Source organism: Watersipora subatra, chromosome 3, assembly GCF_963576615.1.
Source record: "Watersipora subatra chromosome 3, tzWatSuba1.1, whole genome shotgun sequence".
In the NCBI taxonomy this organism is placed as follows: domain Eukaryota; kingdom Metazoa; phylum Bryozoa; class Gymnolaemata; order Cheilostomatida; family Watersiporidae; genus Watersipora; species Watersipora subatra.
Window position 1 is genome coordinate 45,402,084 of NC_088710.1, and position 25,236 is coordinate 45,427,319.

The 25,236-nt window shown below is 36.6% G+C and overlaps 2 protein-coding genes across 7 annotated transcripts in view; one reads left to right on the forward strand and one right to left on the reverse strand.

The window, feature by feature from the left end:
• LOC137391756 (tyrosine-protein kinase Src42A-like) overlaps positions 1 to 25,236 on the reverse strand; it is a 216,268-nt gene that overhangs the window by 138,359 nt on the left and 52,673 nt on the right. The window lies entirely within an intron of this gene.
• LOC137391949 (LLGL scribble cell polarity complex component 2-like) overlaps positions 1 to 25,236 on the forward strand; it is a 54,950-nt gene that overhangs the window by 7,572 nt on the left and 22,142 nt on the right. For 5 of the 6 annotated variants that reach the window (XM_068078524.1, XM_068078520.1, XM_068078518.1 and 2 more), the window contains 10 exons: positions 93 to 233; positions 12,806 to 12,878; positions 13,858 to 13,941; positions 16,560 to 16,683; positions 18,114 to 18,165; positions 20,279 to 20,448; positions 20,705 to 20,828; positions 21,041 to 21,152; positions 21,702 to 21,873; positions 24,482 to 24,508. In XM_068078524.1, coding sequence (XP_067934625.1) covers positions 93 to 233; positions 12,806 to 12,878; positions 13,858 to 13,941; positions 16,560 to 16,683; positions 18,114 to 18,165; positions 20,279 to 20,448; positions 20,705 to 20,828; positions 21,041 to 21,152; positions 21,702 to 21,873; positions 24,482 to 24,508 — 1,079 coding nt within the window. The remainder of the gene's footprint in view (positions 1 to 92; positions 234 to 12,805; positions 12,879 to 13,857; positions 13,942 to 16,559; positions 16,684 to 18,113; positions 18,166 to 20,278; positions 20,449 to 20,704; positions 20,829 to 21,040; positions 21,153 to 21,701; positions 21,874 to 24,481; positions 24,509 to 25,236) is intronic. The other variant, XM_068078523.1, reaches the window with a different exon arrangement.

The window sequence follows — 25,236 nt, forward strand, 5'->3', positions numbered from 1 at the left end:
GTTTGAAGCATTACACTTTAGCAGTTTCCTGAAATATATGGTATACATCTGTCATATACATATAGTTAATGTAATGATACCGTGTGTTGCAGAAAATCGACAACAATATCTGTGATAAGACACTTTGGTGAGAAGTTACTCTTGGGCACAGAAGGAGGGAATGTACACATAATGCTCCTCTCATCGTTCAAGCTCACAGAGAATGTTATACAGCAGGATGTCATTATGCAAAAGTGAGTTTGATGGACAGGTGTGTGCAGATTGATTCTGCATGCAATTGCTTTTATAGCGTGAATTGTTCTCCCTTGTCTTTTAAAGCACTCCATCTCCGCAATCCCTCTAGTTAGAGTAGGGTGTCTGCTTGCGTATGAGTGTGTAGCTAGATGCCTCCGTAGCCCTTTCATGGATCTGCGCAAGCGCTTGCAGTGTTGACATCGGAGGTCATCATTCATCTGAGTGTCTGATGAGCTGAGCCATTCTTTTCACCATGAGCTCATATCTGTGCCGCACTCTTTCATTTTCAAAAATCAATTTCTGATTTTCGAAGCACTCCATACTTGGTGGTCATTTTTCACGCAGATAGTTTGTGATACAACAGGTTGGAGTTTCTCTGGTTTTTATTGCAGATTCTTAGCCAATAACAAACTCGTTTGCTTTCCTGGCTTAACCGCCTCCATTTTATTTAAGACACGACAGCACGTAACTTGGCATATTTTGTTTAAGTCATGACATCATGGACCAATAGTTTAGTACATGGGCGTTCAATGGCTACATTGATGGATCATAAACTTGCGATATATTGTTTAATCCAGCTACTAGTTCAAGGCAATTTTATTATCCGTTTTTATTCTAACTAGTTGTGGAAGTTTTATCATAATGGCAAGCTTGTCATTTCACGTCGTTTTTCAAAATGCAAAAAATGTACTCCTTATCAAAGGAATTAGCCAGTGAGCAGTAAGCGATACACAAGTATCTCAAAAAAGTGGCAGATCGCTGGACCTGGTGCCACTGTTGTCAGGAGCGTGTTTTCCTGTGTGGGTCACAATGCCATTTAGCAGTTCATGGATAGAAAGACCCACACTGTGTTTCCATGGCCGAACTATGTTCAAGTATTAGTAGAATCGCAAAAGGAGAATAGATTAAATTGTCAAACTTTTGAGTTAGCGCCAATGATATTGAATTCATGTCAAAGATCGGTCTGTTTGGTCAACAATGTCCGTCAGCAGTTAATGGATATACTACAATAAGTGTAAGTCAGCATGTACTATTTGATAAAGATTTACTTACCGATATATATATATATTTATATATATAGTTGAAGGTTGGGCTACACAGGTCGAATATTATCTCTGGCAGTGATGCCAGAGTTGGGCCATTTAGTATATATTTAGTGGTTGAATTGGTTAATTATTTTAGTTTCACACGCACTTGTCACTTTTTTGTGACTCGTTGGAAAAGATAGTTTTACAACTATCTTTAGAAACAGACTGTTTCATATGTAGTTATTGGAGGATTAACTGGAATGTTTCCGGACTCACCAAATGCTTGCCTTTTAAAAGCTGCATGCTGTATTCTAGAAATGATTTTATTGGACTCACTCATGAGTTTTTCCTAGAGTAATTACCTTGTCAGTTACATCTCTAAAAAGGCAGCATGTAGCGGATAGCTTCAAGTTTATCGATACGTTGAGAGTTGAATGAATATTCGATGATAAATATTGTTTGGTATTTTATCACTAAAGGGCCTCAAGTGATGCGGTACTACTACAAACCTAACTATTGGCTGTTGAAACTTCACTTGCAGAGGGTTTCCATTTACCACTTTTTAAAGATGAACTTACACAAATATTTACTAGATTTTATCAGTCTCAGCATGTTTCTATCATTTGCGATTGTTTTTGATGTTTGAGGTAATCTAACTGCCAGGATGTTTCAAGATTAAAATTGACAAAATTTGATGATGGTTAAAACCCTCCGATCAAGTGAAAGTTTGATTATGACATCTATAAAAGATACCAACAGAATAGAGACATGTAACACTGCAACTTCAACACAGTAGCCAATATCAACTATAGCAATGATATCAACTATAGCAATGATAGCAACTATAGCAATGATAGCAACTATAGCAATGATATCAACTATAGCAATGATAGCAACTATAGCAATGATATCAACTATAGCAATGATAGCAACTATAGCAATGATATCAACTATAGCAATGATAGCAACTATAGCAATGATAGCAACTATAGCAATGATATCAACTATAGCAATGATAGCAACTATAGCAATGATATCAACTATAGCAATGATAGCAACTATAGCAATGATAGCAACTATAGCAATGATATCAACTATAGCAATGATAGCAACTATAGCAATGATATCAACTATAGCAATGATAGCAATGATAGCAACTATAGCAATGATAGCAACTATAGCAATGATATCAACTATAGCAATGATATCAACTATAGCAATGATAGCAACTATAGCAATGATATCAACTATAGCAATGATAGCAACTATAGCAATGATAGCAACTATAGCAATGATATCAACTATAGCAATGATAGCAACTATAGCAATGATATCAACTATAGCAATGATAGCAATGATAGCAACTATAGCAATGATAGCAACTATAGCAATGATATCAACTATAGCAATGATAGCAACTATAGCAATGATATCAACTATAGCAATGATAGCAACTATAGCAATGATAGCAACTATAGCAATGATATCAACTATAGCAATGATAGCAACTATAGCAATGATAGCAACTATAGCAATGATATCAACTATAGCAATGATAGCAACTATAGCAATGATATCAACTATAGCAATGATAGCAACTATAGCAATGATAGCAACTATAGCAATGATATCAACTATAGCAATGATAGCAACTATAGCGATGATATCAACTATAGCGATGATATCAACTATAGCAATGATAGCAACTATAGCAATGATATCAACTATAGCAATGATAGCAATGATAGCAACTATAGCAATGATAGCAACTATAGCAATGATATCAACTATAGCAATGATAGCAACTATAGCAATGATATCAACTATAGCAATGATAGCAACTATAGCAATGATATCAACTATAGCAATGATAGCAACTATAGCAATGATAGCAACTATAGCAATGATATCAACTATAGCAATGATAGCAACTATAGCAATGATATCAACTATAGCAATGATAGCAACTATAGCAATGATAGCAACTATAGCAATGATATCAACTATAGCAATGATAGCAACTATAGCGATGATATCAACTATAGCGATGATATCAACTATAGCAATGATAGCAACTATAGCAATGATATCAACTATAGCAATGATAGCAACTATAGCAATGATATCAACTAGTGATGTAATTTTGTCACATATTTTTATTTTGCATGTTTTAATGTAACTGTCATCAAATTTTATCGATTTTAGTTTTTAAACATCCTGGCAGTCAGACCACATCAAACATCAAAAACAATCGCAAATGATAGAAACATGCCAATAATTTCTGATAAAATTTTGTGTAAGTTAATCTTTAAATATTAAAATTCAATGCATCGCGAGCTCTAAAAATGTTGGATTTCCTTCCGATACAACTTCAGATTTTAGTTTGGTCAACCATAATGAATGCAATCTTCATAGGTAATCGTGTATGGAATCAGTGTTATTTGAAGGTTTTCTTTGTAATAAAGGGTTGATTGTGGAGAACTTGAGTATATATATGCCAAAGGTAATATGAGATAGTCAAATAGTTCCACAGTATAGTATTTGCACAGACTTGAGGGACAGACGGTTGTCCCTGCCGTCACTGAGAATAGATAGTAAATATATATTCTTTTGGAGTGTCATCAGTTCCTGTTTAGAGACATTTAGCTACTAAAATTTCCATGGAAACAATAAGAGAATATTTAAAATGGTGATATCAATATTTGAAGAACATCAGTAAAGGAAATGTAATGATTCTATAGCCAAGCCTTAAAGGGTGTCATAACACCAGAGGAACATCCTAGCGATATATTAACCTGTGCAACTCGAAACTCTTGTATCAGAGAGATTACTTTTATGTATATTTGCTATAGCGGTAATGACACAGATGGCAGGCTCGATTTAGCTCAGTCTGTGATCTCAAGTATTATGACTGTAGAGTGTGGAAATGAGGCTAATATTAATCCATAGCTTCAGATCTATATTACACTTGTATAAAATCAGTCGGCACAAACACTGTGTTTCCATGCGCTAAATGGGTCCGAAGTTGCTTCCACTCCGAATATTAGAAACAGTAACATCCAAATGCATTCTATACCATTTCGCTTTGCAAAATGTTTGTGAAGGCATTTGTTGTGATAGCACTTTGACATCATAGACACATCTACTGCTGATCATAGACGCATCCACTGCTGATCATAGATGCATCTACTGCTGATCATAGACACATCTACTGCTGATCATAGACGCATCTACTGCTGATCATAGACGCATCCACCGCTGATCATAGACACATCTACTGCTGATCATAGACGCATCTACTGCTGATCATAGACACATCCACTGCTGATCATAGACACATCTACTGCTGATCATAGACACATCTACTGCTGATCATAGACACATCTACTGCTGATCATAGACACATCTACTGCTGATCATAGACACATCCACTGCTGATCATAGACACATCTACTGCTGATCATAGACACATCTACTGCTGATCATAGACACATCTACTGCTGATCATAGACACATCTACTGCTGATCATAGACGCATCTACTGCTGATCATAGACGCATCCACTGCTGATCCTAGACGCATCCACTGCTGATCATAGACACATCCACTGCTGATCATAGACGCATTCACTGCTGATCATAGACACATCCACTGCGGATCATAGACACATTTACTGCTGATCATAGGCGCGTCTACTGCTGATCATAGACGCATCCACTGCTGATGCGTCTATGATCAGCAGAAGGTGTGACCTACTAACAACAGGTGGGGTTGAATTATCAAAAAAGGCCACTGGTGGTGACAGGGATGATATTAAACTTGCTGTTCAAATTGCTATTTGCAACTGAGCATATCTCCAGTCATCGAGGTTCCCATGCCACATGACTCAGATGTGTCCAGCCAAAATCACAGAACCAACTGCTCTAAAAACAAGCACACAGCCTCTGCTCGCGCCTTGCAGTAAGCTAAGCAGACATTATACCCCATCATCGAGAGTTTGAGCACCCACACATACACACAAAGATACACACACCCCCCACACATACACCCACATATACACATACACCCACACATACACCCCCACCCACACATACACCACACACACACCCCACCCACACATGCACCACACACCCTCACATACACCCACATATACACACATACACACACACCCCCCACCCACACATACACCACCCATACCCCACCCACACATACACACAGAGATACACACACACCCCACCCACACATACACCCCCATATACACTACACACACACCCACACATACACCCCACCTACACATAAACCTCCTCCCCACACATGCAGCCCCCAAACATACATACACACTCATACACTACACACACACCTCCACCCACACATACACACATCCACTACATAATTTGTTAGCGTGTAAAGACCAGCGTGTCTTATAATAAATGGTCTGTCGGAATGCTAGTTTCTGTCTTCAGCTGAGGAGTCAGAAAACTGTGTTGACTGATATGTCTCTATATTGCTGTACCCTATGTTGCTGTAGTTTTTTGGCCAGCTGTTGTTGATCAGAAGAACAAAGATCACATTATGAGAGGATATTAACAAATTTATGCAATTAATATCAGTCTTTTTTGGTTGAAAATACCACGCTTGTCAATTTGTTGTTTGCGGTAAAATTGTTATGTCATTAGTTATTATTTACATTTCGATCATGCCTTGACCACACAGCGGTGTATGGAGATTTGGTTTGTCGGCCTACTCATCGCGTAACCGGTTCATCCATGAGCCTTCACCTCAAGGAATTATTGCTGGTCTCTGTCCATTGTATAGTTTGCTGAATGCATATCGCATTGTCCTAGTTAGCTGGTGTATTATTGCTGCGGTGTCCTAACACGAGTACAAACATTACATCCAAACAACTCATCTTCATAAGAGACTAATAGTAAAGCGATTAGATGGTTGACTAAAGTATTTGTTTACTAAAGGACATTTACATAACAGTTTTTACATAACAGTTTGAACATGAAACTTATGCTCACCTCGTAAAGACCAGAACGAGACTCTTTCAAAGTCCATTCTAGAGCATTTGCTAACAATTTTGATACAACGCTGGGGCCGGTTCAGATACTTGTTAGCTAAGGAACTGTTATTTGTATGCTATTTTATTGTCTCAAAGACGAACTGACACAAACTTTTAGAAGATTTTATCCGAAAGTATCAGTATTTTTCTATCATTTGTAATTGTTTATGTTTGAGGTCATCTGATTGCAGGATGTTTCAAGATTAAACTCCACAAAACTTGATCGCGATTAAAACGCTCATAATAAATACGTGTCAAAATGATGTCACTAGTTGCGATAGTTACCATCCGCTAGTGTTCAAGTTATAGCGCTCTGCCTCTCTATTCTGTCGGTCTATCTGCAACTATAGACATGATAATTGCCCTTTCGCTTGATCTCAGCCTTTTAACTGCTATTAAATTTTGTTGATTTTAATCTTGAAACAACCTGGCAGTCAGATCACATCAAACATTAAAAAACAATTACAAATATAGAAAAATATCGATAACTTCTGAAAAAATCTACTAGAAGCTTGTGTAAGTTCATGATTAAGATCTGCTAGTCGAACAGGAAGCTAATAATGAAAGCCTACTCAAACAACAGCATTCTTCGAGACTAATCCTGCCAAATAGCATATTGAAATTGCTTTTCCATTTGTGAACATATCTACAATCCAAAGAAATTTCATGCTTTTTACCTTTTTAAAGATTGTAAAACAGTATTTTTCTTTCCGATTTTTATATCAAAGTTAAAAAACATTTGCACGGTTTTTAAAACCGTGCAAATAAAAAAACATTTGCACGGTTTTTAAACTAAACTTGATTCTTAAGCTCTGGAAAAATGAAATCTTTTTAGAACTACAGTTGCTCACAAGCATTGAATGACATAAATTAGGCTTAACCAATTTTTGTTTTAAAATGCTACTTGACATATTTCTACAATTATACTGAGTTAACAATAACTATTTTTAACATAATCTAGTTATCCATTGATTTGGAATGTTGATGGATTGTTAATCAATGCTGCACCATAGCACAATGGTCGCTAAGGTTAGTTATAGTAGTACTGCATCATTGTGGCCAGCTGTCAGTCAAATGAATAGAACTCCCTAAAGTTAGTTATAGTAGTACTGCATCATTGTGGCCAGCTGTCAGTCAAATGAATAGAACTCCCTAAAGTTAGTTATAGTAGTACTGCATCATTGTGGCCAGCTGTCAGTCAAATGAATAGAACTCCCCAAGGTTAGTTATAGTAGTACTGCATCATTGTGGCCAGCTGTCAGTCAAATGAATAGAACTCCCTAAAGTTAGTTATAGTAGTACTGCATCATTGTGGCCAGCTGTCAGTCAAATGAATAGAACTCCCTAAAGTTAGTTATAGTAGTACTGCATCATTGTGGCCAGCTGTCAGTCAAATGAATAGAACTCCCCAAGGTTAGTTATAGTAGTACTGCATCATTGTGGCCAGCTGTCAGTCAAATGAATAGAACTCCCTAAAGTTAGTTATAGTAGTACTGCATCATTGTGGCCAGCTGTCAGTCAAATGAATAGAACTCCCTAAAGTTAGTTATAGTAGTACTGCATCATTGTGGCCAGCTGTCAGTCAAATGAATAGAACTCCCCAAGGTTAGTTATAGTAGTACTGCATCATTGTGGCCAGCTGTCAGTCAAATGAATAGAACTCCCTAAGGTTAGTTATAGTAGTACTACATCATTGTGGCCTGTCGTCAGTCAAATGAATAGAACTTGGTATCAGTTCGATTCATGATCAGTGGTTGTTGTTTGATAGATTATTAAGAAGTTTGAAATTTGTAAAAGCTTTTGTCATAAAGTTTCGCAAGCTTACTAGATTATAATAAACAGCTGTAAGTATATCACTTTTGTGCAGTTTAAGGTGCATGTTATGGTGAGTTTTTCTTTTTTCTTAAATTAACGGAGGCTTAACATTTTTTAGATGATAATTAGAACGGTGTGGTAATTTCACTAGACTAAATTACCATCTCTTTTATATTTGGAAAGATGATGTTCAGTATGAATTGTATAATATACAAAGATATTCGTTAACATCTGCAATAACTCTCCATGTGAGTTTGACGACAGAGTTGAATCTGGAAACGTTTCTGGTGACTAGGTATAAGTATGTTTAAGATAAGGTTTTATATAGGTCTGTAAGATTGTCCCATGTGATCTAGTTTGGGGCTGCATTTTAGCTCCTATAGCTGAATGTTTAGTCATTTTCAGCATCATTCAAAAACTTGAAATTTGTTGGAGGCAGACTCAATTTGTTAGATCAGTGCTCAATCTAGTTCTATCAACAGCCTAATTGGTATAATCATTGTTATTATGTGCTTTTCTCTACACAATAACTTCTGTCATGGGTGGGTCTTTACATATTGGACAAGCAGGTCACAGCACCATCCATTCTAGTTGGTTCCGGAATGATCTGTGTTGACATTTCGTATTACAAACAATAGATTAGTAGCCCCTGTAGAAGCAGTTAGTGCTGCATTGTTATCTGATTGAAAAATGCTGCTGGCAAATGCAAACATTCCGATGTAGTCTTGGAGGGATGCCTCTCTTTGGACTTTGTGTAATAGGCCTTCGCGCCTTGTTACCACTCCATTTTCTAGCCTTTTAAAATAATTGGTTTTTGCATCCTATCAGTTATATGTAATTTCTATGAACACCTGGTTTTTTAAAATCCGCACTGATATAGGAGGGAGTTTTACACTACCATGGATGCAACTCTTCTGATATTGGAAAATCGAGTTGTAGGGTTTTTGAAAGAGGATCCAGTTTTATCATGAACAAATGTGGCTTCTGGTAAATTATGGTAATAGGAATTGCATTCATAGACATTGTTGATGGAGGACTGTGAGAGTGATGTAATCCACTAACCTTAGCTTGTTTGAGACATAAGAGTATATACACTCTCATGTCTTTCTGAATGTATTCTCTCAGATCTCTTCAATCTGAACTCAAGTCACAAATTTTGGACTTCAACCATTCTGAGCTAGATCTAAATCTTGCTTCATACTGAATATTGTTTGAAACTTATTCAGATTATGTTCTCATCTGTGCCTTGAGTAGTTGTGTTCACATCGCACATATGTGGCTTTTCTTACGATTACTTGCTTGCTAATCTAGAAATAATTTATAACAACAGGATCAGTTTGTCTGGGTCAAGGCTATCACTGTGACTTGTTTTACAAAATTAACCATTTTTGTTTTTAACCAGAACATGCATTTATGTTGCCTAGATATTGGATACGACCTTTATGGTAAAAAAGATATCTGCATTAACAGTATCAGTCAATTTACCCAGTTGTAAAACATACCAATTTCAGTCTCGCTCTACTATGCCTTGCCAACCTCATTGTACCAATAACATTTTCAAAAACAGACAAAGTATTCATTATCTTTGCAGGTTATCTTAAAAAGGGAGATATCTGTCAATTATGTATATACTATCAATACAGAGCTAATAGTATTTCCATTGAGCTCACAACAGATAAGCTGCAAATCAGCAAAGCACCTACTCATCTACTAATAAATTTAAGGGCCAACTTTAGTTCTAGAGAAAAGATCTGCAAGCTGTAAAACAAGCAGGAAAGTCATATCGTTCATTCATGCCACTCATCGCATGTTAAAAATGAAGGTATTTGGAAATCTAACAAAAAGAATTGATCAGATAAAATTATCAACAATGATTTATATATGCCCTTTTTAAAGGTTGACTTGCAACAAAATTCACATTACAGTCATTTGATATCAAAAGATTCACCGTGTCTTACTCTGTTGTATTGTAAGTGCAAAATATGTGGGAATGTGATTACAGGTTCTTAAAAGCTCAAAAACAAACAGTTAATCGCAGCCACACGAGACCGCCATAGTTCGGATTGTCTTTCCAAAACGGCTCTAATGTGATGTAGTTGTAGGAGATGGTTTCTGTTTACACTTTCGTGTAACCTCATTCGTCGAAATATTTTCACAAATATACTTCACGCATTCAATAAAACCATGTCTATTGTTCTTATGCATCTATTTTATCGTCATTGTGATGCTGTCACTTTTAGCACTGATATCTTATAACTTACCGTAAAAATTTGTTTAATTTTTTAATCTTAGCTCGAAGGAGTACATATCATTGTATGATAATCATGACGAGCCTGTTGGTCTCCTGTGATGATCGAAAAGTGCTGCAAAAATTATTTGCGAAGTATTGGGTGATTTGGGTCACACGATCAGATTACGACTTGACGATTAGATCAAGCTGAAACAAAACTGTAAAGTAGCGAGCATCTATATTTGATACGGGGTCTTCGGTAAAACCCGAAGTGTTTGTCATAAACTAGTGCTACGATAAGTTTTACATTAAGCTTTTTATTGGCTTTTCAATTCACATGAGAACATCACGTGACAAGACAATAACCAAATGTAATGTCTACGTCAGAGAAATAAAAAGATTCCAATCTACGGCGGCTTTTCGTTTTTGAGCTTTTTAAGAGCTTGTAATCACATTTCCACATATTTGGCGCTTACAACACAACAGAGTAAGACATGATGAATCTTTTGGTACCAAATAACTGTCATGTGAATTCTGTTGCAAGTCAACCTTTAAAATTAGGACATATACATTTGCTGTCCATATCTTTGCGTTGTCTTAGACTGACATAGACATTAACTGATGTTATGAATAGCATCAGCAAAAGAGACTTTTTCAGATGTTTATGACATCTACATGAGTAATACAACTGGTAGTCTGCCTCTAATCTGCTTGTATAACTAGGTCAGTTTTGATGGACTGTGGAATGGTTGAAAACTCAATTGGAAATGAGAATATGAAAATATGAAAAAGTGAAAATATTTTTATCGTTGTTGACTCTTTTTTTCACAATTATCAAGAATTGTGAAAACGTTTGTTTGTCTTAAATAAAAAATGGTTAATTTAAATTTTGTATCAAGATACAGGTGGCTGAAAAAGTTTTTATCAGCCTGTTAGTGATTGCGTAATACAGTTATTTCAGACATGTTTGTGTATTGTGACCTGTTAGATGTCTGTCCATGTGTTTACCATCCAACCGTATTGAGCGTGATCATGTGAATTATTTAACCTCTAGCCCCTCTGGGCATGTCTCTCCTTACACGGAATGCTTAAAGCATGCGTTTAGTTCGAATGTTCCTATAAATAAAAATTTGCATATCAGAATAAACTATCTACTAGATGTAAACTAAACACCTTCAGTTTCTTGCTCTCGATGTTTCAACAGCCGTTGACTAGTCGCAATGAGACTTCCCTGACTTTTATTTATATACTGTTGTAACAAGGCATGCCAACAAACAGATTCCTGACTGCCACTAAATAAGACAGTCACACACTGTGTGCTCACCACCGTTAGACCCATAGACCTATTAACTATAGTTAATATAGCTAATAGGTCTATGATTAGACCTAAAAGTAAGTTATGTGACAGAATGACTCTTAGTGTGATATTTAAGCATATCAGGTTGATTTGTTTTCTTGTTTATTATAATAAAGTTGGGCAGTTATTTTTTTAGATTTCAAAAATTTGGTATTTCAATCGCACTCACAAACAAAACGGCGTGTGGTAATTAGCAAAAATACCTCAAAACTGAAAAAGCAGCTCATATGTTACTTAATTTCTCACAGGAGTAGCCCATTGATGGCCTGTCTGTTTAATCACGAGTCTGAGGCTGGTTTACTTCACAACTGTTCCAGATATTGTTTTCATGACATGCTCAGTGACTCATGTACTGTGGCCATGCCTGAGGGGTCTGTATAACAGCAGTACTAGTGTCATCGGTGTTGTTAAAAATACATGTACACGTAACTCGATTTTGTCTACTGCCTGAAGGCTAGTACGGTGTATCACAGTATGTCGGCAATAATCCTACAATGCATGGGTGATCGTTTGTGATAATATTGTTCACACTTTCACAAACTCATCTGCGTTTACATCAGCGAATAGTCTGTGGCATAGAGTTCTCATTATGCAATAAAACAGTGAAATACCAGTCCCGTAGCATCAGTTCTATCATGAAAGGAGACATAGATCAAGCAATCCCCGACGGCTGATCACCATCGCAGATGTGGTACGCATTGCAGAGTCTCTCGTGGATGCACAGCGGAATATCAAAAAAGTTTAACAGCTGCGATGCTTCCATACATATCTGCTTTGCCTCGTCGATGTCATCGGTCTATGGTGCACATAGTCGATGAATATCGTTGAGAGGACAACTCTACATGCTTCCATCAAGTGTGAACCAGCCGTACGCCTAACATGAATTATTCCATGAGTCTAGCAATTGATGAGAGTGATGTCTGATCCAGTTTCCTCTATTGATGTGTTGCTGTCATGATATCGGTTGAATGTTATACTTATTGTGTTTCGGTCTGCTAGGCTCTGCTTCTGCCTGCTCTATGCGCTCCATTACATTTCCCAAATGCCTCTCTCATGGTTGACGTTTTTTATTACAGTGTGCCAGAGGATTTCAAAGTGAACCCTGGAGCGGTAGAGGCGTTACAGCCCCACCCAACCTCTCCGGATAAGGTGCGTGTCTATTGAAGGATCGTTCATGTTTTGTCGAGTCACTTTCATATCTCTGCTATCTTGTTCATATAGGTGATGTTGAGTATTAAATCAATAAACATGATTGCAGCTTTTGTGTTGAAACGATAATCGCTGCTGTTTTATTTGCTAAAATTTATTGTATTAGTGTTTTAAAGCCTTTTATTTAACTGTAATTTAACTAATTTAATGTTTTACTCGCTACCAAAAGTTTTTATAAGATACGTCATGATTGATCATTGTAAGAGTTAACCTAGTATGTTGTGCTCATTGGTAAATCTACTTTCAGGTTGAATATGCAAAAAACCATATTAAGGTCTATTACAAAATATTCTTCATAGTGTAATAGCAGACTACTACAGTGGACCACCACTCGCTACGCAACATTCATTCGTTCTGTTGTTGGGATCGCAAGGCAAAAATGTCTTATGGAGAGGCATAGAAACCAATAGTAATTATCTAATGCAAACCACCCCTCCCCCTGCGGGTAAAAATTTCACCAAAGCAGGGACACCGTAACTTGGGATATATCACCATTTAGTATGCTAAGCTATACTACACATGTATTGCACAATCAGTATACATGAAATTAGAAATGAATGACACAAACGGTGCTCTGACTTTCTGATACTTGAGTTGTAATCAAGAAATTGAGCCCATTGGGTTGTGTCTCTAACATTAATATTTTAAATATACTGTGTATGTATATAGGGTGTATTGTTCATGTCTCGGCGCTTGAAAGTCAGTCTCTTGACAAAAATGATTTGGTCGTCTTTGTAGTATTCGAAAAAAAACTGGCTTTTTAAGAGTCGACACTGTGCAAAGTTTTGAGGTCCTACTTTTCATTCAGCACGACAGTATACTTGGGCATCTTTTGATTCGTGAATGCTTCTCAGGGGAGCTGTGTATATTGATTTACTGACATGTGTGAGATGATACGTTAAGCGTTGTTTGCTTGCAGGTTCTTATCGGCTATGATCGAGGCCTTATTGTCCTTTGGGATGTGAAAGAAAGCTCAGCAGAAGCTTCGTTTAATGCGTCACAGGTTAGTAATTTGCGTGTATGATACACCAGGTTGCCAGGCTTTTCTCCGCAATGATGCTGGGTCTCACGTTGCATCTATCACAGACACAACGTCTCAACATTAAATTGGGTTTGCTGTATATTTAGAGTTTTACAATGTTACTAGGTGACATTTAACTATCCAACATCGTCTTCATTACGAAATCTACTTCCATAGGTTCACCAGTTTCAAAAAAAATATCTGCCCAATTTCATGTTGGTTTACTGTTTTGCTGGGTGTTGTTTTGCTTGTGGTAGGGTTTGGAGTTTTCTTCTCTCGGAAGTATGTTTATATGTGTCATGTCATATATCGTATATTCCCGCATAGAAGCTTATCTCGCATATAAGCCGTAGGAAATCAGATAGTTTATAACAGCGCGCATATAAGCTGACCTATAAATGGTTATACGTCCTACATATCTATCAGAGCTAAAGGTTGCAGAAATGGAGCGGCTTTTGCATGTTTAGTACAAGACATTTATGATTGGTTAGTACAAGGCGTTTATAATTGGCGAGTAGTTGTATAATTAGCGTATCGTGTCTCCGCTTATTGGAAAGGAAACAATAATTTGTTTACGTTGAGCCAATAGAAAACATGTTTGCATCTCGCGTTGATTTTAGTTACACCTTTTCAAAAGCACATTTTTATAGCTATTTGTTCTTTGCGATGATCAGAAGCATTACAACTATGTAGGTTTCATAACTTGCAGATCAATGGACTTACGGAGTATTTATATTTAACAACAATAATAATAATAATGCTGTAAGCTATAGTAATAGTGGTAACTCATCTGACTTGGACACGCGTAACTCATCCACCTTGGATAGTATGAAGAGGACACAAAAGGTGTCCGAATTGACTCTACAACACATTTGTGTCCTTTAGTTGGCATCAGATTATGTACAATTTTATGCTAATTAATTTGGTCACATGTTATGACAACTTATATGCGCCAATATCAAATATTTGTTTTACCGATTATTTTGTCTCCATAAATGTTCATTCAGTAGTGAAAAGTTAGTTGTAGCGGTAATCATTATGGTTGTTTTACTTTCATTAATATAGTTAGTTATAGCGGTAATCATTATGGTTGTTTTACTTTCATTAATATAGTTAGTTATAGCGGTAATCATTATGGTTGTTTTACTTTCATTAATATAGTTAGTTATAGCGGTAATCATTATGGTTGTTTTACTTTCATTAATATAGTTAGTTATAGCGGTAATCATTATGGTTGTTTTACTTTCATTAATATAGTTAGTTATAGCGGTAATCATTATGGTTGTTTTACTTTCATTAATATAGTTGAGTTAATAAAGATTGGAATTGTTAAGATTAATTTAGCATAATGTCATTCTGTTTGCTTTCAATCAAAGTTGCGCGCGTATAAACTGGACCACTGAGCTTTGTAAAAAAAATTTCTGTTCTAGAATCGGCTTATATTTGGAGATATATGGTACATATATATGACTTGAAATACGCAAATATAAATGTATGAGATGTGGTCATATTTGTACAGATGGTTTTCCTCAGCCATTAAATAAATGAAATGTTCAGGATTGAACCTACATAACCATTCAAAAACATAATATTATAGCTGTTTGGTTTACATATTTAAAACCAGGACAAAATGATGATTAATTTAATATATAATTTATAGCTATTGCCTAAATTTACAAGATTAACATGTGAATTAGAATGTGGTAATATGTAAAGGAGAGTTAGTTTTTTAATAAAGGTACCCAGTTTATTTCGTACACTACTGTAGGTATCTGGTACACTACTGTAGGTATCTGATACACTACTGTAGGTATCTGATACACTACTGTAGGTATCTGGTACACTACTGTAGGTATCTGGTACACTACTGTAGGTATCTGGTACACTGCTGTAGGTATCTGGTACACTACTGTAGGTATCTGGTACACTACTGTAGGTATCTGGTACACTGCTGTAGGTATCTGGTACACTACTGTAGGTATCTGGTACACTACTGTAGGTATCTGGTACACTACTGTAGGTATCTAGTACACTGTATTAGTTATCCTGTGGTGACCTACATGCAGTCGCTTACTGGCTCATTAGATCAGACGTAAGTTTAATAACAATTATGGTTGATAGTATGGCTATTATGGCTATTACTAATTTTACTAGTTTAAACTTCTCATTTTGTCCGCTCTACTGGACATATGAACAACATGTTCAGACAGTAAAAGTCTCTTAATGTTTGGTCTTTAATTCAGATACCTGTCAAATAAAGTATAATAATAAAGTATAATAACGTGTGTACCAAATAGCACAATACCTGTAGGTTGTATGTTAACACTTTTCAGTTGGCTGTTATCCGCTCATTCGCAGATATATTTCCTTTTAATCCTCACTTGAGTCTGCCATTGTTTTTTTAACATAGTCAAGTGGAATCCAAGATGAATTCACGTACCATTTATTTTAATGATGCGTGTGTATGCTGTCGGCATCAAAAGTGTTAAAACCAATCTCTGCCAACAGTCTTGTAGTATTGAGATATACCTCAGATCTGGTACATCCGTCTGAGTTTTCTTTCTCTCTCATGCACTCATGAAAAATTGTTTTTGTGGTAGCAACTGGAATCCTTGTGTTGGCACCGTAATGGCACCGAGTTTCTGTCATCTCATGCAGACGGCAGCTATAGTCACTGGGTCATAGGGGAAGGACCTCAGCCTAAGGAAGAGACCACACCTTATGGTAAGTGTAGTCATCTCATTCCCAAGGCTCCTTGGGAATGAATGAGTTGACATACATTTTACCGTGACATACCCTAATCAAAGATTCCTTTTTCAGCTGTTGTTGGAAGTCATATTCAGTGTATTGGAAAGTTAAGCCATGGCTTGCACCATACGATCTGAACAGGATTGTTACAATAATGTTTGTTAATACAATTGGTAAAATAACGTTCTATAATCTGGGTAACCTGGTCATTCCTGATTTTCGCCGAAGTTTATGGAAGAACACTGAAAATACATTTGATCACATAAATCTTTAAATTATGTACTTTTTTAAGATATTATACATATTAGTCTCATGGCTTTGAATTTTTCATCATAATTCAACACAAATGTAATTTAACTATTCCTTGTTGATCATTATTCACTTGTTTAGTGAAGTACGTCTAGGAGTCTCAACCTCTTCTGTAGAGATTTTATGTGATACTACTTTCATTGCTCATCACTGCTAGAGAGTTTATTTTTTATATTTCTTATGAGCGGTAACTTGTAATTCTATTGGGTTGCATGTGTTCTCTTCAGGTTTTAATATGAGTAGTTCCTTGGAACTCAAATTTATATTATTGATTATTGATTGATAAACACTGAGGGTTACATGTTCAATACTCACACTCTTTTGACTTTTCATCGCAAGCATATTTGATGAATGATCTTTGACAATACGGTTATATTCAAGAGATTTGAGGACGACTCTGGTTGGTTATTGAAAAATATACTAACTTGAATAGATAATGTAGCTTTGCGATGGTACCTTATTCTGTGACCTTAGTCTGTGACCTTAGCTCCTATGAAAATGGCATTAAGAGTAGATGCGTTGGTGGGAACCAATACAGATACTATATACTACTAACTACTTTGTATTTTGTGAAAATTATCAGCGCATTGTTAGCACTGTGAAACACGCTCCAAACTCATTTGTGCATTTCTTGGATTCAACTTATCTGAACGAGCCATTCGGGATCAGTTTCGCTTGTAAATTTACAGTTTTTAGCGCTTGGGACAGGAAATTTGTGCAATTCTTGAAAAGCAACAGCTTGGTCTTCTGATTGGCGCTTATTATGATATTCTGTTGAAAAGTATTTTTATGGCTGTGGGGGCAGTGAGAACTTTAAACTCGGGCTGTTTGTACACACGTAGATGAGCCAAAATAGAAATTGTACATCTGTTGTTTGAGTTGCATTTAGGTTCTATTTAATTCAAAATAAAAAACATACATTTACGTGCTTATCACATTTGTAATGGTCTAGCATTGCGATAACGGACAAACATTACTTTAGGCCAAGAGTCAAATATAACCTACAGTTTAAATCATATACTGACAGATTCGAACACTGAGGTGATTGTAAGTCGTAATACTGATTCATGCAGTAAACTGAAATCTCTTCCTTACAGGCCCATATCCATGCAAACCTATTTCAAAGATAGTGTGGAAAACTGCCGAAGGGTGAGTTGATTGGGCAATTGTGTGGCTTTAGAACTGTGCTATTCATAGAGTTGTGCTACAGTATTCATTCTCTCCTGGATTAATCCATATCATAAAAGATAAATGTATCATAAACAGTCATTAGCCTGTAGCTCGTCTGCACAGGTATCGTGATTATAATTGTTCAGGTGCAAGCTCTCTCAGTTGGACACATTTGGTTTTAAAGCATTGATAGAGATGTGTTGCTGTATATTTATATTGCTGATATACATACAGTGCACCCTTGAGATACCATTTAAATCCGTTCAAGGGTTGGCATTGTATGGCAAAAGGTCGTTTGGAAAGGTATAGAAATCATAGTAATTATATAATGCAAACATCCCCTGGTAAAAATCATCAAATTTTTATATAAGTGCTGTATATATTAAAAATTAGTAACAAAATACTATGTTAACTTTACTAACTATAGTTACGTACAATAACTTTAGTGTGTATATTGGTTATGGTCCGCATTAAAATGTAACATTACAATGCGCTATGGGCAGTACGTACCGTAGGGAGTTCTTACCTTTGAGACACATGTATAACATGAAATTTTAATTAAACTTTAATGCATATAGCTTACTGAACACACACTTGATGCTAAGTTTTAGTATGTATTTTTAACTGTTTTACTGAACTTCCATTTTTTTTATCGTTAAAATTTTATCAGCTATTAGTTTCCGGCTTCATTTTCACTATAAATTTTAGCCGATCTCATCAAAATATTTTTCAACCTAATTTGCCAAGAAAGCCCGAGGGATGCTATTCTTAAAAATGCTCTGTTTAGTACAAGAGTACAAGTTTAGTAGCAATAAAATGTATTTTAGTTAGCAGGTTAGGAGAAGTTGTCTGACCACCAACCTTCTGTTTGGAGGGATTGCAACTCCAACTTTGCCAGTGGTTTTATAGAGAAAATATTACCACTTTTCACACAAGAAATGCTGAACTGAAAGAAATCAGTCATCGTGTCTCTTTCAAGTGTTGTGAAAGTATTATCAGTCAACACCATTTCGGCCTCTTAGTTATTTCTACATATGTAATGAGCACACCGACTGCCCAATTTGAACTCGGGTGAAAATTTTGTTGAATTTGTATGGTGAAATGAGATTCGTATTACGGGGTGGAAAAATCCTTATGTTCCACTTCGTAAGGTGAAAAAATCTTATATCTGGGTAATTGTATACCAAGGGTGAGCTGTATGTGGTAAGTGTGCTTTGACAGTAGCAAAAATAGTCAAATATGTGTAACATTGTACATGTACATTGCGGATGTGTTCATTTTATCAGGTCTGTTCATTGAAATGAAAATATTTATGCTAGTCTTAATGACTAAGTTGCACTGAAACATTCTGACTGATGCAAAGTCCTGCGTGCATTGGATGCTTTGTTATGGCCGAAGCATTATACAATAGACACACCTGTAATGTAAAGCTCCTTGTACATTAATTCCACTGAATGTAATGAATTTATGTAAAGTTTTTGTTTCGTATTACATAAGAAATTCCATATCACGTAAAGCTTTAACTTGGTGCAAGTTCCCAAATTTTATTTCCATAACGAGAGTCTCATAGTTAGCCTTAGAAGTATCAGTTTCTCTCTTGCCACTTAGCAGAGAAAGTGACATGTAGGGGTATCTATTGTATTCTTTTTACTTTATTGTATCCATATTTTTCCTTTTTCTTTGCAGCATAGACTTTGCCGTTTAGAAAAAAACAATCAATTTAATATGACATGGAAGGTGTGCACTCCCCTTAATTTAATGTAAAGTTCCGTAATCATGGACCCTAAACCAATTGTAAATGATAAAAAAAAGAGAAGTCGATGCAAACCAATAATACCCAATTACTGTACAGTCATTATTTATTATGTACAGTATATTTGCATGTATTTTATGCTTCGTAGAACGTAAAATCCCTATAACATAAACGTAGGGATGTCTACGGTTTAGCGTCTAAATTTCTCTGAGCTCAAACACGGATCTGAATTGGCAGATAAAATTGTTATTATAAAATATAGATAGATTATGTTGATGCATATTCCATCTTCCACTACTATGGCATTTATAGCTAGTGCACTCTTATTTGCTTTCTTAGCGAAGAGGAGCCATTCGTTATATTCACCGATGGAATGGAACGGCGCAACTACGCAGACAGGTTCACTGTGTCTGTGGTGCAGGGTCCGAAGCACGTTACATTTGACTTCACATCTCGTGTCCTCGACTTCCTGGTGCTCTCTAAGGCGGATGAGGAACAGGCTGATACAGGTATTGCGTCCAATCAGCTTTCATCGTGTTTATCTTCCCTTCACTCTCAGATGAAGTACAACTGTGTAGCGTAGAGTGAAGTTTAGAGACTGCCTTATTGTTTCATTTCCTGGAGTTTTTGATAAACATTCAAGTTGTGAGGCGCTGCTAGAGGTCTTGTTATTGCCTCAGGAGCAATAGGTGGCCCAATAGATGAGTGTTATGGCACACGTGTTGATAAGGTTTGTCCCTTAGCTTCAGTTTTTGTTATTTTTAGATGCAGACCTGGATAGTATAAGAGATGTCCCTCACTCGCTAGTAGTTTTACTTGAAGAAGAGTTGGTGGTTATTGATCTATTGAGTAATGGATGGCCTCCTCATCGTCTCCCATACATGAACAGGTAACTCTTAATAACATAACTTCTAATCAACCACTCTAATGACTGACTTAGTATGTTTCCTTGTGGATTAAGTTTACACTTAATACTTCCTGTATTTACGGTCGCTTTAGCTTCAGTAATAGTTTATTTAGCTGGTATTTGTGTCTTATTGCAGTGTTCACTGGTATTTGTGTCTTATTGTAGTGTTCACTGGTATTTGTGTCTTATTGTAGTGTTCACGCGTCGGCTATCACAGCATCCTCACATGTAAGTAACGTGCCTGAGAGTCTCTGGAGGAAGATTCTAGATGCTGGAAATTTGCAATTCTCTTCATATTCAAAAAAGGTAGGTATTCATTGTCCACTCCTATGTCTATGGTAGGTATTCATTGTGTGCTCCTATGTCTATGGTAGGTATTCATTGTGTGCTCCTATGTCTATGAGAGGTATTCATTGTGTGCTCCTATGTGTATGGTAGGTAATCATTGTGTGCTTCTATGTCTATAGTAGATATTCATTGTGTGCTCCTATGTCTTTGCTAGGTATGCATGGTGTGCTTCTATATCTATAGTAGGTGTTCATTGTGCGCTCCTATTTCTATGCTAGGGTCTATAAAGTTACAACATGTTAGACACCCTCCTACAGGTACTTCAATTATTAAACTTGCTATTCCGCTACTTGGGAGACGTGCTTGACCTTGCTGAAATTGAAAGTGTACTCGTGAATAGCCACAAAATATGACTGATTAGTAATTTCCCTTTCTGTGATGGCAACTTCACACCGGTAACAACCTTGTTCAAACTAGGGACTCTATAGTCGTCTCTAGAGTCGTCTCTATAGCACATTCTCATTTAACGAGTTGATTCTATAAGTACTGGTTTCCTGGTGATTATAGGACTGGCCAATCAAAGGTGGAGAAAGGCGGGAAGTGAGAAAGACACGAGACCTGCTCCTGACCGGTCATGAGGATGGCAGCGTGAAGCTATGGGACATCAGCGCTGTCTCTATGTCACTCCTCTACAAAGTGAATACAGCGAGCTACTTTGAGGAGGGCTTCTCTGAAAATGGTTGGTTTTTCTCCTTTGCTCACTTTTCTTTTTGTAGTTTCAAGTCATTTTTGTATGCTGTCACTTATTGGGTCATTTCTGTATGCTGTCACTGATTGAGTCATTTCTGTATGCTATCACTGATTGAGTCATTTCTGTATGCTGTCACTTATTGAGTCATTTCTGTATGCTGTCACTTATTGAGTCATTTCTGTATGCTGTCACTGATTGAGTCATTTCTGTATGCTGTCACTGATTGAGTCATTTCTGTATGCTGTCACTGATTGAGTCATTTTTGTATGTTGTCAACGATTGAATCATTTCTGTATGCTGTCACCGATTGAGTCATTTCTGTTTCTGTCACTGATTGAGTCATTTCTGTTTGCTGTCACTTATTGCAAGTTTAATTTATCGACCATAATGTTAGTCGCAGCATTTTACTTGCTTCACATCGATGGTTTACTGCTCACTGATCATTAGAATAGGTTATAACGCTAGACTTTCGAATTTTCTTTGTTTTATCCTCTATAACCTGCCGATAGATTCTGGTATATCCATTTCAACAGACAAAGTTTCATGTCTGGCTTAATGATAACATCATTTTATCTTTAATGCAGCCCGTTCATTTGCCAATTAGTCTTTTGGATTAAGCCATGCTCACTGTTTGTCGGCAGAGAGTAACTCGGGCTAGTACTCAGCCTACACCTTTCAGCAGCATATTGAAGGAACCCCACATAAGAATCAATCCAATCTGACATTTAATTTTGCAAGCCTTGGTATACAAAGTTAATCTGTTCCGACATTTGCTTCATTCGTCGAGACGGTCATATGTTGAAGCCCCGATTCTTACAAAGAATACATTCTATTTTATTAAATTCGTTCTACATCCTTAAAAACCTGATAAATATTTCAGGTAACGACATACAGCACTGAAACCATTGTTACATATGACTATTTAAAAACAAACTTACGCATGAGAACCAAAATAATTGTGGTAGTTATAGATAAAAGGTTTCTTTTGTCACACAGCTTTTCAATTAAAGACGATCAAATTGAGATTTAGCTTTGCTTGTGATATAGATGGCCTTGCTCAGTTAAAGGTCGTCATAGATGTACTAGGTTAGTGTAATTTAGACTTCAGCTTACATTATAGTTTATCATAAGGTTTGATATTTTTTACTATATTATTGTGGCCAGCTTCATCGATTTGGTCATATCTGGTTCTTCTTTCCATTCCATTCACTTTCATCCAGTCGATGACTAAAAAAACTCCTCCAAAAATTTTTGAAAGTTTTTTTTGAAGATTTTTAATCAAGGCTTTCTATTACTTGTTTTATTTCTAAAAAGAAATCGCCTTCTTCCTCTTTTTGTAAATATTACCACTCACACGAATCTTTTTAGGATCCAAGATTTTAAAACTGAAATTTGAAAGTAGGAAGCACTGATAAAGTAGGAAGCACTGATAAAGTAGGAAGCACTGATAAAGTAGGAAGCGCTGATAAAGTAGGAAGTGCTGATAAAGTAGGAAGCGCTGATAAAGTAGGAAGCGCTGATAAAGTAGGAAGCACTGATAAAGTAGGAAGTACTGATAAAGTAGGAAGCACTGATAAAGTAGGAAGCACTGATAAAGTAGGAAGTACTGATAAAGTAGGAAGTACTGATAAAGTAGGAAGTACTGATAAAGTAGGAAGCGCTGATAAAGTAGGAAGCGCTGATAAAGTAGGAAGCGCTGATAAAGTAGGAAGCGCTGATAAAGTAGGAAGCGCTGATAAAGTAGGAAGCGCTGATAAAGTAGGAAGCGCTGATAAAGTAGGAAGCGCTGATAAAGTAGGAAGCACTGATAAAGTAGGAAGTACTGATAAAGTAGGAAGTACTGATAAAGTAGGAAGTACTGATAAAGCAGGAAACACTGATAAAGTAGGAAGCACTGATAAAGTAGGAAGCGCTGATAAAGTAGGAAGTACTGATAAAGTAGGAAGCACTGATAAAGTAGGAAGCACTGATAAAGTAGGAAGCACTGATAAAGTAGGAAGTACTGATAAAGTAGAAAGCACTGATAAAGTAGGAAGTACTGATAAAGTAGGAAGCGCTGATAAAGTAGGAAGCGCTGATAAAGTAGGAAGCGCTGATAAAGTAGGAAGCGCTGATAAAGTAGGAAGCGCTGATAAAGTAGGAAGCGCTGATAAAGTAGGAAGCGCTGATAAAGTAGGAAGCGCTGATAAAGTAGGAAGCGCTGATAAAGTAGGAAGCACTGATAAAGTAGGAAGCACTGATAAAGTAAGAAGTACTGATAAAGTAGGAAGCACTGATAAAGCAGGAAGTACTGATAAAGTAGGAAGCACTGATAAAGTAGGAAGTACTGATAAAGTAGGAAGCACTGATAAAGCAGGAAGTACTGATAAATGTTGTTTGAGCTGTAGGGAACCTAAAGCTGTGATGTGCCCAGAAGCTTCAGTCGTCATACGTTAAAAATCAATTCATGTTAAGATAAATAATTTCTTAAATTTTATGACCTTTGTTGAAAAATATGGAAGTAAAGATTTGACTATTTGCTATTTTATTAACTAGTAATAGTTTCATGTCAAGGTGATGGTTTCTAAACTGACTGTTTGTTGTTGATGCTTTTTAGAGACAGCAGTTGGCATTCGGGATCCAAGTAGGTTGAGTCAGGGAGTTACGCTATAGACGAGGTGCACCGCTAACCTAGTCTAGCTAACTATTCCTCATGGCTCGCGTGCTCCTGCACATGTACATCCTTATCATTAGGGTAGCTGATCAATTGAACTCTCTGCCTTCTATGGCAGCATCTCGTTGAGACCCCCCAGTCACCCTATCACATCGCTTGCTAACTTGCTGACAAATGACAGCGTTGAACTCTGCTTGAATCACCCCTCACCTCGTAGCTGCCATAAAACTACATTTTTATAGAGGATATTTCTAGGGTGGTGGATTACTCGCATTCTATTCTACTGCAATATGTTCATTCTCTAGAAGACTGGAAAAGATTAAAAATATTACAGTAATCTTGTGGTTTTATTTTGTTTTGTTTAAAGATTCGTTGGTTTCTAGTACAGCGAAACAAAACACCAAGCAATAATTGGCCCATTTTTGAGCTTTTTGTTTGAAAGTCTGCTTGAAATTGTGAAAAAATTATTCCGCTTATTATCACGATGTGATGCATTGAATATTGTTTAAATCATATCACTTGAGGATTTCTTGGTGTGATGTTCGGCTTCTGCTAACAGCTGCAATTGATTGGTTGACACGATTCAGAGTGGTTGGCTGATAAACTTGTGCTGGATGCGTGTGCTGCAGAAGCTTGATGGTGCCTAAGGCTAAGTGGCCAGCTGGCGAATGGCCTCACGCATGCCCCGCTTTCAGCGC